Source organism: Petromyzon marinus, chromosome 22 (genome assembly GCF_048934315.1).
Source record: "Petromyzon marinus isolate PM22_M1 ecotype Great Lakes invasive population chromosome 22, UKy_Petmar_22M1.pri1.0, whole genome shotgun sequence".
NCBI classification, from domain to species: domain Eukaryota; kingdom Metazoa; phylum Chordata; class Hyperoartia; order Petromyzontiformes; family Petromyzontidae; genus Petromyzon; species Petromyzon marinus.
The window spans coordinates 14,685,821-14,705,406 of record NC_133688.1 but is presented as its reverse complement, the minus strand read 5'-3'; the positions used below and the strand labels follow the sequence as shown (position 1 = coordinate 14,705,406).

The 19,586-nt window shown below is 43.4% G+C and overlaps 1 protein-coding gene across 1 annotated transcript in view; it reads right to left on the bottom strand.

Moving 5' to 3' along the window:
• Positions 1-18,556, bottom strand: part of LOC116944961 (chloride intracellular channel protein 5-like) — a 29,323-nt gene extending 10,767 nt beyond the window's left edge. Inside the window, exons 1-3 of the mRNA XM_032958958.2 lie at positions 18,292-18,556; positions 11,399-11,508; positions 5,465-5,590 (exon numbers count right to left, since the gene is read on the bottom strand). Coding sequence (XP_032814849.1) covers positions 5,465-5,590; positions 11,399-11,508; positions 18,292-18,342 — 287 coding nt within the window. The 5' untranslated portion in view covers positions 18,343-18,556. The remainder of the gene's footprint in view (positions 1-5,464; positions 5,591-11,398; positions 11,509-18,291) is intronic.
• Positions 18,557-19,586: the final 1,030 nt, after the last annotated feature.

The following is a 19,586-nucleotide window of genomic DNA, read 5'->3' as shown; positions in this document are numbered from 1 at the left end:
CACGTGAGCGCGTCGTTGATGGCCTTTGCCCAAATGTGTACAACGACAACAACAGAAAGCAGTTGAGGTGGGGTGCGCGTGATCGAAGTCAACTGGTCGCGGGTACGAGCGCTGCGATGCATGTCCGTACGATGCCCGTCCGTCCGTACGATGCCCGTGCCGTACGATGCCCGTACCGTACGATGCCCGTACCGTACGATGCACACGTACCGTACGATGCCCGTACCGTACGATGCCCGTACCGTACGATGCCCGTACCGTACGATGCACGTACGTATGTACGATGCACACGTACGTACGCTCGTGTACATGTTGTGCGCTGAACTTCGTTGGTGCCGTAACGTGGCCAACCTGAGTGAATGCCCCGCGGGTTGGCGCTTTGCGAGCTTGGGAGCCCCGTTTGCACTGAAATCCGAGATACGTGGCCATTCCAGAGTGTGTGTGTGTGTACGCGCGCGCGCGCAGTCCGTGTGTTTGAATTACAATTTGTTTAGACATTGGAGCAGCCTGTACAATATCAACATGATTTTTTTTTTCCATTCAGCCGCTCCGCATTGGGTTACTTCTGTCCGTAGGCGAAGTTTGACTCCTGTATCTGGAGGAGGGGGTGCAAGGGTTCGCCTTGTCGCTCGCATAAGGAATCGCGGGTGCATATCATTTCGTTATTTTTTTAAAATCTTATTCGTAAACTTCTGAAAATAATAATAAAGGTGTCCATAATAGAGGTTTTTGGGTTAGGTCGCATAAATATAAATGTGTCGTTAAACCCGCCAATACCCGACACAGTCAATTACTAAAGGTTTGTCACGTAAACAAAACGTGGCAATTCGATACTGGACAACGCGCACCGGTTGTGTTGGAGAGTAAAACCCAGAACGTTTACAATTCGAGTATGACGTTTCGGTGGTAATTACAACGAGCATCATCAGGCGCACACAGCCAGAGTGTTAAAGGTGTTCAGTTTGGGCGAGGAGTTGCCCCCCCCCCGACCCCCCTCCCGTGCCCCCCCCCCCGCCTCGCGTCCCCTCTCCCCCTTACCCCCCTTACCCCCCCCCCGCCCATGCCCCCCCCGCCCATGCCCCCCCCCCCGCCCATGCTTCTGTCTCGGTCTTTGCGCCGTTTCGTTAAAAACCCCGGATACATTTGGAACGCCACTTGCTGAGTAGGCACCAAGGTGAACACGAACGGGGAGCCGATATCGCCGCTTGCATCGCCGTTATTGATCGTCCCGAGTGCCACGCCTGTGATGCTCAGGCTGCAATCTACACGAGTGTTTATTGAGCCACACCTAGGCACAGCTCTGTACATTCTCACGTGCTTACGAAGATAGGACATCGCCCGAAACGTCGCCCAGCACATGTTTTCCCTGTAAGGCGACATTGTCGCTGACGGATGTGTTGATTTTGTGTTGTTGTTAATTGTGCGCGGTTGCACCACACTTCCAATGCAGCGGCACCACCAAATCATGTGTGCGCTGCAACAGGGGGTGATTCCCTCATGCTTCTATCGATACCCCAGTGCTCTCCTAATGACCAGCTATTTTCTCAACGGGGTCGTCGAACAGAGCGAAAGCGACGGGTCCGTATCTAGCATAGCTGGAGGAAGCAGAGTGTTACAAGATTTAAATTGGTGGATTGAGATTGGTGGGTAACACACGTGCAGAAGCTTTCAATTGAGGTGTTGTTTTCTCCAGTTTCTATCTACAAATGCATCGCACTGTGTGTCTGTTGTAAGGTAGTGGCTGTTTGAGGAATGTTGTGAGGTCTTCGTTTGGCTGCAATAACGTTCGGCCCAGTGGATGGGCTCCTCTACACCCCAACAGTAACTCTGTTGCGAGTGGCTGCTGTAAGCAGCAGCCACTCGCACCGGAACTAGCCAGGTAACTGGCAAAAACGGAATTTTCCGTGTAACAAATGAACATTGACTTGAATTGAAACGGCGCAAGAAGCAGTTTTAAAGACAATAGATCGTGCCACTGTTGAGGTGGAAGCAACAAATGCAGAAGGCTGGCACGTTGCATTTTAGATTGATCTAAATTTGCCATGTGTGCGCCTATTAATGTAATTCTTTCGCCAGAATATATTTTTTAAAATCATGGAGAATATAAAAAAAACATCACAATAAACATTGTCTCGTGCTCCGATTACAAGATTGGGATACGAGTCGTCGTCTTAAACTAAACTTTGTAAAAACGATGTTTTATTTTACCAGGTAAGGCCCACTGAGCTATGTAGCTTTTTTTCGAAAGCGATCTGGCCACAAATGATAGCTCAACAAAGTGGCTTATTACGTGGACATTTGGAGCAGCCAGATACTCTTATATTCCATTACATTGAAAGAAATATATTTTAGAGTGCTTTGTCAATCTACTGCTGAATGTCACCATCGTTCATTATTCGACATGTTCTATCCACTGTTGATATTTGGCTGGTGGCTTCCAATGTTGTGTTAACTCAAAAGCATTTAACTGCAGGTGGTGTAAAAACAAATATACTGCAGAATAGTGTGCGTGCAATGAACAAGGCTATTGCCTTTAGCAAGTAGACACGTGTTTGTATGTTTGTTTATGTCAGACGTGTTTGTATGTTTAAGCTGTTTGTATGCGTGTGCTATTACGTGTCTACACCATAGACACCGTCGCAAATTAGATTCTCCATCTCAAGGGTGGTTTCACAGGTGGCATTTAAATTTGGCCCGAGTCTTGTCAGTTACAGCTACTGAATGATTGCCATTGCCGTAGAGGATTGTTCTCACTGGCAACAATTGGCAACAGAAGCCATTGAACCTTCACTTTGATGTTACGATCAAACTGTGGCTATTTTGTGCACTAAAATAACACCTACAATTAAATTAAAGGTCACGCAAATATAAGTACATTGCTTAACCCTGAATGATGCTAGGAAATCGTGAGGGTTCAGTTCAATATTCTGAACATATATGTGTGGTGAAAGTGATCGTTTAAAATAACTACATTGTTATCCAAGTGTGGTGAAGTATTGTCAAATAACTCCCACGATCCACACAGTCTGGGGAGGTCTTCACCCAGTGGTGGATTGACAGCAGTGTAGGTATCGGTGCATAGCTAACCATGAATAAATAATTTTCATGCCTGGGTAATACAAATTTCACATAGCACTCAGCAGCATTCTGAACAATACTTTTAAATTATACTCTTGATGCTATACATTTGTGTCAGTCCCACTACTATGTGTATGCCTCTCCAAGCTGTGCTGCTCATGGGGTTTATTTGGCCATACTTCACCATGCTGGTTACAGTGTGGGTCGGCGAGTGAGAGCCGAAGACCGGTTTAAATATCACTCGCTCAGATGTAAGTGGCCATGGCTGGGAATCCAACTACCCAAACTGCCAAGATATGGTAAGTAATGTAGGGGGTTACTTTCATACTTTATATTTAAACTTTGACCACAGTGGACTTACTATTTTCTGTATCAATTGACTGTGAAATACACGGTCAGCTATTCCTTTTCAGATTGCAGAATTCTGCGATATTGCAAATGCACGTTTTCCATTGTCACCCAGATTCCACATTCTCACATTTTCATGTGGACAGATGCTTTTGACTTAGGATTATTCTTTGTGCTGGTAATGATGTACATGTTCATAACTAAATCATGTGTTATGCTGTTTATAGTACACAGTAACACTGAACACATTACTTAGTGATGAAAGCAAATAGCGATTTGATAAATGTGGTTTTCCTTTAACGTGTGGCTTGCACTAAAAATAGTTCCATTTTGGTGAATCACAGTAACACGTTTCCGATATTGCAGCTGGTCTGTGTTGAGTCAAAAGGAACACAAAGGAAACGGGAAGTGACGATGCCATTAGGACATGGTTTGGTGGGCTGGAGACATTGACAGCACCGCAGTCTTGGTTCGTCAAGAAGCGGAAGTTCACGTATGGTGACTTGAATACACAGTGGGTATACTTTGATTAGTAACTGCATCGCTGAGTCAGAAGTTACATTTTTAAAAAGTACTTTTAAAAAATTATTGTCACATTTTAAGTGGGAAAATTCCAAATGTACATGAAAGAAAATATTTCATTGTATTTCCCCCCCCCCCCAATGTATTCCAATTGCCATGTCATTAGACAAAATAATCTATTTAGAAATGGCACACAGAAGCTTGCCACGTGTCAGAGAATGGCCTGCAAAAGAGATTTTGCACTGGACCTATCACAAACAAATTAATCAAGTGGATTCGTTATCCTTTACACAGTAATAGTTGCATTTTCTCATGCTCTTTATAATGAGACTCACATGAGAGTCATACCAATATTTTACTTTTATTTTCAGAGCTGGGACTTTAGCCAAACATACTGCAAGGCTAAATTTGTTTTGCCAATTGGTGACTGGGTTGAGGACTATGAGCTCACTGCACGTGAGTAGCCAGTTTAATCGTGGGTGGCTGCCCAGATTTTAACCCAGTGTCTCAGCGGTTCTGGCTCATTGCTCTGGACTCTGAACCAGCCAGCGACATCTACACAATATGAATTAATTATTTTTTTGGTATGCCCTTTTATTACTTTGGAATATTTGCAAAAGGTTTTGTGTCAACATGAAATTCTGAGCCACATCGTGTCTTAACAGTTCCATAATTGATGTGGCTGTGCAACTTTGATGTATGATCTTGCATTTAGGGCCTAAAAAATACACTGCAATGCTCAAAAAGTAACCGGCTCAGACCTGTGCCTACACATAGGGCTGGGCAGAGGTTTTCAGAACAGGATGCGAACTAATCTACGCTCCCTTTGTGTTAGTCCCATATTTACGTATTATACATATACTATTACGTAAAATTCGTAAATGTGGGGCAAAATAATGGAACTATAGGGGTAAACTTTAAATGCCTTACAAGATACGATAATTGTGAATGGATATCTTCATTTAGTTGGCCTAAAACCAGAACGTGTCCAATCTCATGAAATCTGAGAAGCTAAGCAGGATTGAGCCTTGATAAAGCTAGGGTGGGTGACAATCCATATACTAAGAGTCTACATGGTGGGCAGCATAAGGTAATGTAATTGTATCTTCATGCTCTCAACATCGGTGGGATGTTAACTATCTTGCGTGGTATACAGGAGGTCATGCGTTCGATCCTGACCCCTGTATATTTGGAGTTTGCATATTCTTCCCATTTTCGCGTGGATTTTTCTCAGGATCCTCTGGTTTTTCCCTCCACATTTAGAAACATGCATGTAGAGTATTTGGCTGCTGTACATTTCCACGTGATAAGCCACTTCGTTGAACTATTATTTGTAGCCAGGGCACTTCTAAAAAAGAGCTGTATAGCTCAGTGGGTCTTACCTGGTAAAACAAAAAAATGGTTTAGTAGTTTAAATCTATGCGACCCACCTTCACCAACCCACACTGACGACGTGGGGGGGGGGGGAGCCTTCATTCAGCAGTGGATCATCAGCTCGTGGTGTGCGAATGCTCACCTCGGGGGGCAGAGGGTCTCCTCCAGGAACTCCTCGATCTTGATGAAGTCGGTGCGGACGTCCCCGTTGAAGGTCAGGAAGGGAGGCTGGGATCCAGGGGCCAGGGAGCGCAGGATCGCCGGCTTCCTGCAGGTGCACAGGTTTTGGGCAAAAAAGGAATTTGTATGGAACTTAGGGAACACTCTGGAGAAGCGATGTGTTTCCAGCGGTGGAACCTGGTCTGTTGATTGAGTTGTTTCCACAAGGTGTTTTTTTTGTAATTGCATCAATAAAATGCTTTTTCCCGGTCTATATATTTTTACATACGTATATGTTCATTGTCGTTTTATCTTGCACCCTATTCCATCCCAATTGTGTTGAAATAAAGAGTCCATTCGGATATCTTGTAGAGCCGTGGTGCTATAGAGCGGCTCAGGGATGTGGATATTGCAGAGATCCACTCAAGTGACCTCTGGTCCCTATATAGGGGGGGGGGGGGCAGAAAATTCCCACCTGCCCTGCCATATCAGAGTGCTGTTTACCTGCCCTATGACAGTCTCAACAATGTTTTTAATTGTCAGAGTTCAAAATCAGCCAAATTAAGATTAAAATGTAATTTGATGTTATTATTTTGCACAGTCATCGCTAACCAGGCTGGGACCATCCACAATCAACAAGTATTGGCAATATGGTATCGGAAAACTTAATAAACAGATGCAAACCTAGCTTTCTTCAATAATTATTAACTGCAGAGACAACAAAACGTTTGGTTCAGTGATCAGAGTCTTGTTAATGACTGAGGTTGCTAGGTGGATCACGGCTTGTGTGTTCATGTTAAGGGCTAGGGGTCACTGATTTCAACCTCTATTGACAAAAGCACTCCATTTCAAAGTTCACAAAAGTGCTGAGGCTGTCCAGTCTATAAAGCTTCTAAACTGACATTGAATATCCTATGACATTACATATATATTCAGGAGGCTATTGATGCCAAAGTCAGGTAATAATGGGAAAATATTAACTATTTTTTTTGTTAAATAGGTTATACATGTGCTTTAGGGAATGAACCAGTATATAATTTAGAGTGGAGGTTGCAGGATGGCATAGTGATTAGCACACTGTGCTCTGGAACTGGAGACCAAGGCAAGTTCCCAGCCACGACGCACATCCATGGTCAGTGATATCTGGCAAAGTCTGTGGCTGCCCCTTCATCAACCCACACTGACCAGCATGGAGAAGTATGGTAAAAACATTCCCCATGGCCAACACGGCATGGGGAGGCCTTCATCCAGCAGTGGCTTGATAAAAGGGCTACACGTTATTATTGTTATTTAGAGTGTATGTAATATGCTATGTCTAGAATTCATGTAATATCGTACTGTATTCCTAATAACTAGAACACATTTCCTTCATTTAAATTAAATGTCATGGTGCTCCAACATAGGTAATACTCAGGGTGGTTGAGACCCAGTGCATCTCACATTAGGACGCTTTAGGTGATTCAAATAAAACCACTCTTTGTGTAAACGGTGAGAAAACCCACAATTGCCTCTTTGTTTGCCCTACTGCTTGTTGAGATGGTCACATTACCATATCAAACTCTTTGCGAGTTGGTGGCCGAAAGAATAACGACCAAACGTTCAGCTCTAGAGCTACTGACTTGACTCAATGTTGAGCGCATCGTACTGCACATGCGATGTGGTAGTCACATGATAAGCACGCAAGGAATTATGAGTGCTGTGCTTTATTACTGGTGTTTGTGACCCCATCCTGGGTATCCCCTAGGTCGACTCAGCCTTAAATGAGTACCTGGTGTGGTGTGCAAGCATCAGTACTGGGGAGACAAAAGCCAGGCAGTTTGGTGTGTTGCTGGCCAATCACTCTCTGGCGTGCAGTGCGCGAGCCTTAATAGGTGCTGCTCGCTAAAATAATTTTCTCCAACAGTCTGTTAAGGCTATATGTGTGTTGTTGGATCTATTAATATGCTAATAGAATGCCAATACAGGAGGCACGGGTTATACTGCTGCATGTGCGACTCTCATGCATATACGTGTGCACAATGTGGTGACATGTCCTCATGTCATATCCGCAACACACGAGGAAGAATAAAAGGTACACTAAAGCCATTAAAGCAAACCTGCTCATTACTGGTTATTTTTAAAACAAATATTAAGCCAGCTCTTTGCAAGCTGGTTCCAAGTCACGTGTCCATTTTGTTTGTAGTTTAACCATTTATGCTTTCAGCTTAGCACTGGCAAAAGAAAAGTGGACAGCTGGGAACAAATGTAAACAATCAAAACAAAGTGTCTCATAAGTGAGGGATGAATTCTGTGTATTTTACATTGTCCACTTAAAAAAAAAGCAAAATTATGCAAACCCACGGGAGAGAGATACCAGATAACACAATAAACACTCAGTATATCGTTTAACAATATACTTTAATATATCCCATTCCAGGAATTTAGGAGGATGTTTATCACTCGGGAGGATATTTATAAGAAATGTCCTCATTGTCATTCCACAAGTCAAGACATATCAGCATGGGCGTGTGAAAATGCACAGATGCGTGGATTTCCCCTAACTCGGGTTAGGAGAGGGGATGATGAGGGTGATGGAACAGTTGTGGTTCCTGTTTCTGTTCCCTTGTTGTCGTTACTGGGAGGCCACATGTGGACGTGACTTGTCCGGGGGGCATGGCTGTGATTACTCATGCTCACAGGTTCCACTGTCAACCTCGCCTTTAACTTCGTACTTTCCCAACAGTTTATTTTTTAATGTACAACTGCAATCGTTGACCGTGTTCTGTTCGACCGTATGCGTGTCCCGGTTAGGGTTGCTGCTGCCTTTGAGTTTGACAAGAAAAAGTATGGAGAAGAAACATGCGTTTAAAGTAATGCACTTCAGAGTCACGTTTTTTCCTGGCCAATTTGTGTTCGGGGATAAAAGCGTCAAATCACACAAGGGGCTATTTACAGAGTCAAAGAGAGTCGAAGTAGTGCTGAGGAGACCCACCTGCAATACGTGCTGTGCGTAGTAATAATCATCTACCCAGCCAACTGGTTCAACGGTAGAGCGAGTGACTCACAGTGGAAGGTCGTGAGTTCAAATCTTGGTTGGGGGTTGACTTTAGCCCATCATCCTTCGATAGATCATTAAAATGAGTACCACCTTTTGGGGAAGTCCAGCGGTGGTTGTCTTATGGATAGCATCACTCCTGCCGCAGGAATGTGGAATTTCTACTGCTGGCTCAGGGCTGCAAACGGGCTATGAGCGCCTCCTCCTTGATTACTTGAGCAGGACATCACTTTGACCTTTGCACTCATAATGTATGAGTCGCAACCCTGTCCACGGTCATCAGGAATGACATACTGGATTTGTAAAGCGCATAGTGTTTGTTTCGTCGTCTTTTAAAATCATATAAACTGCTTATCTAGCTTGCGTAGTAACAAAAACTGAGCCCTCTCCGCGAAATAATATCGGTTTTCTCTTAAAGTAGGACTGCTAAGAGTAATGAAGTGCGTTGGTATGCAGTTAATAATTGGGTGATGCCACAGTGGCTTACACACAACGAGCAGTGGGAAGGACTCTGGCATGTGAGCAGCACTGCCCTTAACGATCTGTCATTTTTCATACTTTTGTCCAGCCTGGCGCTAGATTTGACACTTAGAGTGAAAAGCTACTACTGTACGTACACGTCGCAATTACGGGGGGGAAGGCGGTAGAGATGGATGATGCTCGTTAAAGTCTCGTCGCGTGCCCCCAAATCTCATGGCCACGAAGACAAAATCCCGGTGGTACGTAATCAACGCACGCACACAAACGGAAGACCGTTTGTAAACAGCTTGAGATAATGTTCCCAAAGAATGCACCAGCACAAGGCGCTGGTGGCTGCGTTCACTCCTAAAACACGAACACTTAATAAACTTGGAACGTCAGTAGACTGCTGAGTCTCCAGTTGGCAGACCACACTTTGTGTTGAGAAATATCTTTTATTGGCCAGACATAAATATCACAAAGAAATTACGCATGACCCTGTACTGCATGATACTTAATTAACTCTTTGTGTTTGCATATTGCAGAACTGTATATGACACCATACCCAGTAGATTATGATATGCTTTAATAAGTAATGAAATAGCAACCCTTCATTAATTGCTCGACAAGGGGGTTTGTTTGACCATACTTCATCAGCGTTGGTCAGTGCAGTCTTGGTGAGGGGGCGGGCAGTCGAGGACCGTATTAGGTAAAAGTTTCTACTGATGTTTGCGGTGGCTGGGAATCGAACTTTGGTTTGCCTTGTTCAAAGCACAGCGTGCTAACAGCAGCGCCACCGCTACACTCCCGCAAGCAATTACTAAGGAAAACTTGGAATTGGGAAAACATCCCCAATGCTGGTCAATGTTAGTCTGTTGAGACAAATGCTCTCATGGACCATTTGTTTGGGTCGCAAAGAGAGTAAACTGGTAAACTAAAAAAATATATTTTGTTTATTTACTGCGTTAAAAATAGATGTGACACCCTATGATTCACACCTGGACAAACAAAAACATAATGTAACCTATATTTTATCTTGCAATCAATGTTATATATTGTGGCTTAAAATTTCATGGCATTTTTTCTGCATGATATATTTTATGTTGTGCTAAAAATACTGCGGTATTTATACAAATCAGGTGTGTCACCTCACATCATTTAACCTGAGGTATAAAACCATGCTCAGTGACTCTTACGGGAAGCAAAGTGTCAAACACCTCATGGTTAACAGTGCATATCATGTATTTAGTATATGACTATATTTTCTAAGCGTGTATATATAACAAAATATAATGCAGGGCAGCTAAAAGACAAGTCCTACATTTTTACCAAATCCGCTTCACAAATTCAGCAGAAAACATTAGCAGTTTACAAACAGGACCTTGTCTAACAAACCAAAGCATCCTACAGCAAATAAGAGGGGCGGATATGCAGTCCACTCAGAAGCAGATGCTAAGAGGCACTTGAAAAGGCCGCACGTCAGAAAGGGAACATTTACTCTAGAAAAAAATATATACGCAAATCTTTTCCTATTTGCAGCGCTTTAATGGGTGGGTTTTCCGGAATTTTCAGCAGGGAGAGAGAAAAAAAATGAAGTCGAAAACTTTCCTTTGAAAAGCGGGAAGGAAATGGTCCGTCGAAAACTTGAACTGGGATGACATCCAACGGACGTGATGGCTTTACCGATAAGTAACTAAAATGCTTCGGATGGTGAAGTTCAACGTTTGAGTGTCCTTCGCGTCCTCTGAATGTCCCCCTTAAATTAAATTTGTGCACGTTACAAATTTATCAGCGAAATACTTTATTTTGAAAAAGACCACAGAGTTACGGGCAGTGATGTGTTTAGTTTGATGAGTGTGTGTGTGTGAACGTGTTTGTGGCATGTAGTTCAGGACCAGGGAACGGTAGTGGAGCGGTTAGCACACCGTGTTATGAACCCGATGAGCCGAGTTCGATTCCAAGCTCGTGGCCAACACCAGTGACAATTATCTGAACCGGTCCTGGTCCTCCCCTAGGTTGCAGATGAGTACCTTGTATGGTGTGTAAAAACATCGCCACTGTGGAGACAAAGGCGACCGGGCGTGGTGCTAGCCACCCATCCCCTTGTGTGCCGTACCAGCCTTTCATAGGTGCTCACTCACAATTGCTCCAAAAGTATATTAAGGCTATACGGGGGATCTTTATCTTTGCATTTTTGTGGAATGTAGTCGAGGCCCGATTTGTATTCTGATGTCACATCGGTCAACATGACTCACAGTGAAGTAACAGTTAATGTTTTCAAAATAACGTTTGCATATGTTTTGCTTGACTGAGCGTAAGCACAAATACCCCTCCCCCAGCCAACGCCAACCCAATGTGATTAACTTATGGCGCATGTTCAGCCCATGTGCGCGGTTTGCAGTGGTGGGTGGTGCGACCATTTACTTTGTCATGTCGACCGTGGTGACGTTGAAGGTAACCCCCTTGAGCCAGAGCACCATGAAGATCCTCTGGCACAGGGGACAGTTTCCAATTGTCTCTCCATCACTTCCAGCCTGGAAAACACCAGAAGGCATTCGAATGTATTGCAACACACACACACACTTGTCTGGAATACAAAGAACAATTCAGCAATGCAGCCAGTGCCAGATTATCCTTGTCGCAAAAGTAGCTACACGTGCTACGGGCTCCGCACTTTCAAGGGCCCCGCGCTAAATGCTTTCAAGATATCAATTCCGGTTGAGTGAATCTGCACTTGCTTTATTACTATAGTACTATACTATCTTCAACTTTTATGAACGACTGGGTGTTTAAGGTTAGCGATTTGTCGAATTATCTGGTACGTAAAAAGTACAATTACTTTACTACGCAAGTTAATATTTGCGTTTTAATATTTATGTGTTTTTTTTTAATTTCGGGCCCCTTTATAACATATAAGCTACAGGCCCCGCACTAGCTTAATCCGGCACTGGATGCAACACAAATACACACGCACAACGAATTATGACGACCCACAACCACCACACAGGGGACGATGACAACTTGCAAAAAAAAGGGATATTATTTTTACATCATCGTCAATCATCATCGGTTATCGTCGTCAGCCATGATAAATCCACTGCTAGATGAAGGCCTTCCCAAGCCGTCGCCATCACTCGCGGTCCTGCATTGCGATGGTCAATCGAGTTGATTTCATCGCTTAATTCTCTCCAGCGGACAAACCATCGGGTGTGTGGGCCTGCTTTAGCTTGCGCGTCTCCATGAACGTCGACCACCTGCCCATCTTCCCTCCTCGCCAAGCGTCGCGCCCAAACCCACGACTTTATTATTATTATTTATCGGTCAATATGATGCGTTTGTTGCCGGCCACTTATATTTGTCAATTGTTTTTGAACATGGAGGCTTTTGCTCAGCAACGGTGTAAAAAATAATAATAATAACGATGTTGTCCATGTACAGAGAACGTTAATAAGTAACACGACAAATTTAGACTACCCACAGATACTTCACAAAGGGTGGTAATGACCGTTCCAGAAAAACTTTTTTCAAAACGTATGTATTCAAATTTATATATGATGAGAAACTCTCCCTATCCCCCCCGCATCAAAACAGAAAAATAGTGCAGGACAGAAAAGCCATAAGTTTCAAACAACAACACAAAAACGCGCACACGTGTGTGCGCTTTTTTTCCTGCCACGCTTATTTGTACGTCGTTCATTTATCCCTGGGTGACAACAATAACAACAACAACATGTTGCTTTAAATAATTGCGAGGTCGCTCTGCGACTGCTACGCCGTTGGGGCTTCAGGCCGTGTTTCTGTTGTCGTCAGCCACCCCCCACCCCCCCAGGGTGGTTAAGAAAGGTGACATGGGTTGGGATGAGGTCGGGTGGGGAACCTGGCTCGGACTCGAGTCTCTGCCCTCCTCAAAGAAAGTTCAATCTTGCCCCTTTGTGAGAATCGGGGCCCTTTTCACCAGACACTTGCCTCTTATTCTCCTGCCCCAAACCGCCGTGTCCTTGCGTGGGGGACCCAAATGATGGCGGTGTTGGTCGACGGGGCTTATTTAGCAACTGCCGTGAGCGTCTTCGTTAATGTGCGTGCATGATAGATATATAGTGTAGTATCTCGACCGGGATAAAACAACATTGAAGCAGGGGTGGGGGGGGGGAAATACGTTGGTTGCGTTGTCAAATAATTTGACTATCCTGTAGTCGTCTGCCAAATGGCACAACCCTCAACCCATCTGATTTTGAGCTTCATGTAACTGTAAAGCCGTTTTCGATATCGTCATGACACTGAATTAAAATTTACATGCCTGCTTATGTGTGTCCCCCCCCCAGAATAAAGCTTTCAAAGATATGTAACAAACGACATTTGTTTTCCGAAAGTCAAAGTAAGCCATGTACAGCCTATACTGGGGATTAGTATTGGATTTGAATATTTTCAGACTTTCAAAGACCAGAAAGAATGGATAATGATTGCATTGGGATTCACAAGGCGCCGGACTGTATAGGCTTTCAGTTGGCGCACTGTGCTATTGCGAATTCATATCACAGTGCCTGCTGGCTCATATTGCTTGCAGTCACAGCTCATTTTAGTAACATGACTTGTCTCCTGGCTTTGCACAGCGAGCAGCGAGTGTGGCCGACAAACAAACGCACGCGTCAACTGCCAAGTGTATATAAATCTTGACTGAAAGCTTTCGTGACTGCAGGAATTCATATTCTTGGGTCGTAGTTTTCTGTTATTTTTGATTTTTTTCTTTGAACCTATCTACGTGACTTTACCGAAAGACCCAATAATATCCCAAGTGTCATGTTGTTCATATAGTTGGTGAACTTCTTTCGCGCCGTACGTAGCCAACCGTGCGAATCGAAGGCGTTATCTGTGAGCTCATTACCAACGACTCCAATTATCTGCGGGAGCTGCAGGGTCCACAAAACCCATTATCTGAGGCCCTTTTCTTCCCATTATCCACGATTAGCCACCATTGTGTGTTTTCTCCCCGCAGGTAAGTGCAGTACATCCGCGATGATTGTATCCCACATCACCGTGAACAAGAGGAGTTCTGCAGTATTATATATTTATATTTACAAAGTGATTGTGAACCACTCTTTGTGAACACGGGCACTTTAGTGCACACTCATTTTTCAGTTGGCCTTCTATTGGTGAGCAATTTGAGCAACATCTCATATCACCATAATGAGAATTTTATGTAAAAGTTGAGCCTGGTCCTCGACAGGGTGGTCCAGATGTCTTGTGACCCGCGTTTAATTATCTTAAACGTAATGTCTTTTACGGTTTATTTACAACAGAAATTAATATTCAAAGGAAAATATTTTTTTAGAGACAAATTAATTGAGGGTTAGGGGCCGTCCATAAATGACGTCACGCACCTATGGCGGGGGGGGGGGGGTCAGACATTTGTGACGATGTGTGACGAGGGGGGGGGGTTGAGAAATGTGACGTCACATCAAAATGCGCAACTTTAAAAAAATATAGACAACACGTTCTCCTTAATTAAATAGACTTTTTAGTAAATGTTTTCTCCTACAACATCAGATTAAATACGCACTACAATGACAATAGTTTAAAGCGATTTGAAGCTTGTTTTGGGGGTGGGGGGGGGGAGAGCTTTGTGACGTCATATTTGAGGGGGGTCCGACTTTTTGTGACACCGTGTGACGAGGGGGGGGTCAAAAATCGTCCAAAATCGCGTGACGTCATTTATGGACGGCCCCTTACAAGACAGCTGGACCATCCTGTGTGCAGCAGTCCCAGCCACTGGCTCCCTGCTGTATTTTCAAGGTTAGTGGCTATGCCCAGTGGCCAACGTTTATCTTGGTAGCAAACTACAGTAAACAGTTCCTGTGAAATTATCAATAAATCCTCATTCTGCAGCTGCTGCAGTCTCACTGAAAAAGCCTGCGCCGAGTCTTTTATGTTCAGGGTATGGAAAGGATGGCCTTAGGGAGTGGAAAGAAAAAAACATGCTAAAGTTGCGGGGTGTTTGAGCCTCTGTGTAATCATGCTGATGGCGATTACTGCGAAATACGTGATGTTTATTGTGACGCCTCTTTTGTGTATTATGATCTGGTGCCTGGGGTCCAAAGGGCACAACATTTGTATATTTATAAACTGTTTGTTTTACTATATGTGAGTCAAAAGACCCCAGTATTTGCCTTTTAATAGGAAGTGAACAAACAGTTCACATCCGACTATCAGTTTTCCCGGTGATGTCCTTTCTTTTGATGATGTTGTGTCACTTTAATCATCTTTTTGTAACGCACACCAACGCCACGTTTGAACCTTGACCATATTTTATGGCTCAGCGTTGCTCCACTTTTGTAACACCACGCAGCTATATACCGTTTGCAGGCTCTTAAAGGGAAGTTACCACATTTAAAAAAAATACTACGGTTTTTATACCAAAATGTAGCAGGGCTATGTCATCGGCCGTGTAATATTTATTCAAAATTTACACCTTCTACTCAAAGTACTGTAAGAATTCCCATAATTGTTACGTGGTTTTTTTTTAATGTGGGATGTATATGGTTGAATGCAAGTTTGAATAAATTTGTAAGAAAATGTGCAAAACATTCCTTTTGAAATTACCCAGTCTTTCCGACGCAGAATCCTCCCAAAAAAGACATTGTTGAGACTCAGTTTGGCATAGTATATACAAGGACTGTACACAAACATTTCTAAGGATTACATCGTAAGGTACCAGATGTATGCATTGGAATATATAACCTAGCTGTACTGATTACAAATATAAACTAAAGCGCCATTACAATGATGTAATTACTGAAATGTAACATTGGCAAACATTGGCAAACGCGTAGCCATAAATGTATTCGATCTTTTGTCCACAATGGTGTTTTTTGTGATAACAAACACATTGCAACCTATAACCTCGACGTTAATTCTCACAGAACAAAATGTAGTGAGGTACAATTTACTGGAATCTGAACAGGTTACAACATGACTTGCTTGTTGTCTGTTGCACCGAACCAAGTTCTGTCTCATCCACTTCACACAGTGAGTGCTCTTTGTTTTAGAAGGCTCTGGAAATGTTTGAGGTAGGTATTAGTGGTGTAACCATTGGAAGAAAATATTTGCATCGCATACACCTCATTTATAAACAGCCCTTTGCCACGCAGCGCGCGTGTATTTATGGTGACATTCTCAAAGAGTGTCTTGTTTTCATTTGCACTTGAATTTATATATACAGTATAGACATATATTTTTACAAGTGAATACCTCTACACTATTCTGTTCCATGATGGCAAGACATCTTGAAAGAGGTGGAGGGTACCCACACTTCACCCCACCACATGCGACCTGCCAGTCGACCGTGATGTTACGGAGGCGTTGGTTGTAATGAAGAATCATCATCACCTTGCCCCTTCATTTTAACTGCCAACACCAGGAGACTGAAATGGCAACATCCTCCTGAAGTCCAGTGGCGCTAACCATCATAAACACCATTGCAGCATCCTGCCTCTTACACTCCATTCATATAATACGGAAATGTAAGTATCAAGGATTATATCGATTTTAGAGTGCTTATTTCAGTACAGTATCGTAGTGTACAGCACTGTTGTTAAATTACACTGCAGAAACTGTGGCCAGCATATACAGGGTGCTTCGAAAATGTTTTAACACTTCTGAGAATTTGCAACAACACCACAAGAAATGTTCCTCCAGGCTCTGGAGACCACCTGGAGAAGATTCGAGGCATGTGTTGACAATGACGGCGAACAAGTGGAGACTCTTTGACTTTTTAAGGCTATTAACATTACATTTGTTATCATGTTCCCATTAAAAACGAGAGTCCGATAGTAAGTGTTAACATTTTTTTGAAGCACCCTATATATAGATGGTGCGCAGAAAAAAATAACTCACACAGGAGCCCTCACATTGTTAAACAAGCCTACAAAGTAAATGTGGTACTGTATTAGCACCAAGTAAAAAAAAAGTCGCCCACACTTGGCAGCAGGCATGACCTCATGTGTTATGCATGTCCACGCCACTTGACTTCTTTCTCGAGGCACAATAGGGCCCTCTTACAGCTTTATTTACTTCTGATAAAGTTTATTCATCGCTGCAGCTTGCTGTCTGAACATCCTTTACACGATTACGGTATTTCACTGTGAAATATCCACCCGTTTCTTACGATATACCAAATAAAACACACGCGCACACAAATCGGGACATCTAACATTATAATACGTTTCAATCAATTGAACAAAAAATGCGTTGATGATTATGGCAAAATTTGTGTACAGCACTTCTGTAATGCGCGGCTACTTTATTAAGACGTTTCCTCACTCAAATATTCATGTGGGTGTCTCGAGACACGAAAGGCTTCCTCCACTTATCAATGTACGCACGCACTTGGCTTGTCAAGACACCAAACATCCCTAATGTTATTTACAGTGGCGTAATCGTTACAGGTGGGTCTCGCCCCCAGGTCATTGTCGTGCACACGAGTTAAGGGCACATTTAATTATTTATTTTGTTCCTCGTGCCACACCTGAACCAAACATTTTGACCCAGCCCAATGTTCACGTCCAGCTGAGGAATGTGAGCTGCGTCCACTGAAATTGTCTTTGCTTGCCAGGCTTTTTTTTTGTTTGACACTATCGTTTCTAAATAATGAATCGTGTACTTCATCCATATATACAGTATATATGTCTATTCACTGTCACTTTAATTCCAAATAATGAAACTTTGTTTCATGTTAGGGTATTTTATGTATCGGAATTGCAGACACCTTCAAGCGTTTTAATACGCACATTTGACGATGTTCTGTTAAGATTTCGTGGTTAAGATGATTAAAATGCTGTATGTGCATTTTATCATAAGTAAATAACAAAAGTATGTTCATGGCCTAACAGATTAAGTAATGTCTATATTTACATTTTACCTGCCTAACGAGTATTAACAAAACATATTTCATAGCAGGAATTATTTGCTTGTTGCATATTGAAACCAACCAACATATCATAGGTCAGCACATCATAAAATGACATCAATGTTAATTATAAATAACAAAACAGTATTTGCAGACATAGAACACGTATTATTTATTCATACATAACACACACTTTTTAGGGTTAATGAAGAGTTTTTGGTCAAATAAACTTTTTTTTATATCGTACCATCTTACGGAGGTGTTCAAATAGTGTCAGAATAAGGTTCTAAACAGAATTGACCAGACACATGAAGTAAACGGACATGAGTCTCTTTACATTCACAGGCGCTAGCGATATTTCCAAAAATGTTGTCATCACTCCGTAATATAATGCACGTTCACAGTTCGACCTTACCTTCACAAACAGCTCGATGGAAGGCTCGTTGGCGTCAACCCCGTTGGACATTTTGAGACGACTCCAAAAGTGGTCTGACAAATGTGAGCAAAAAAAAAAATAACAACTAAAAGCCTAACAAACAAACAAAAAATCTCGCGTAACACCGGGGCCCAATGTCGAGAGATGACGAGACGCTCTTTTTTTTAAAAAAAAAAATTTCTCTCCACACTGCAAATACCAAAAAAAAAGATTACAGCAACACGGACAACCGAAGTGAGCGCAGCGCATCGGGAGCTCGGAAGGGCGGATGCGAGCAAGAGACCGCAGCTGGAGGCTTTTTATTGGCGACCCGAATTAGGAGCAGAGCGAGCTCCACCTCCCAACATCAGCGGAGCTGCCCCCTTACATGCCCAACGCGCGTGCGTCACTCCACTCCCAGACGCGAGAGAGCAAAAGTTGGCTCTTTGTTGTTCGGACGCGCGCTCCCTGCGCGCGCTGGCGAGCAAGGACTTTGTAATTACGCAGCTGACGTGCGCCGAGGTTCATGTTTTGTATTGCCTGCGTCGTCTCTCTAAGTGGGCACCTAACCGTTATAAGCATTCGCTCGCGCAGATTTGCCCGGTGTCCGAAGATTATTCTGAGCATTATTGACTGTGGCTCCGGGGATCCCGTCGCATTGAATATGGGCGGAGGGGAGCATCGAATGTCACGCTTCGCGTAGGACGTTGATTGGTAATGGATCTGTTATGGCAATAGCGCACCAAAGGCTGAGTCTTTGGCCAACAACTCTGTGCAAGTGTGAAACCCAAAGTGTAAAAGCCAAACAAAGGTAGCAGTGTAATGTCTAAACCAGCAGGCTACCGTATTGTTATCAAGCACGTGCTCTGTATGGCCAGAGCAGGCAGTACCGGAGGTTAAGCAGTGTAATTCGAACACCGTGTTGTGAACCCAGCAACCTGAATTCGACTCATGTCCATGGAACTCTCAGTGGTGATTGATATCTGAACTCGCCCGAGTGGCTCTCCCATCAGCCCTCTGTCCCACTTTCCTAGGCCACACTGGCCAATGTGGTGAAGCCTAACCTTAATCCAGCATCGGATTGGCAATTGGCTGTAAATCAATCAAAATAGGCCAGCGTCATACCCCAGAGGTCGCCAGTGTTTCTGTTGATACAGCACCAGGTGCTTCATTTCAGGCTGCGTTGACCTTGAGTAGAGTCCCAAGACAGATTCAGATACCGTGGCAAATAGCACGGTGTGCTATCCATACACAAGCAAACACTGGACAATGCCACAGGTGCTACACAGTTATCA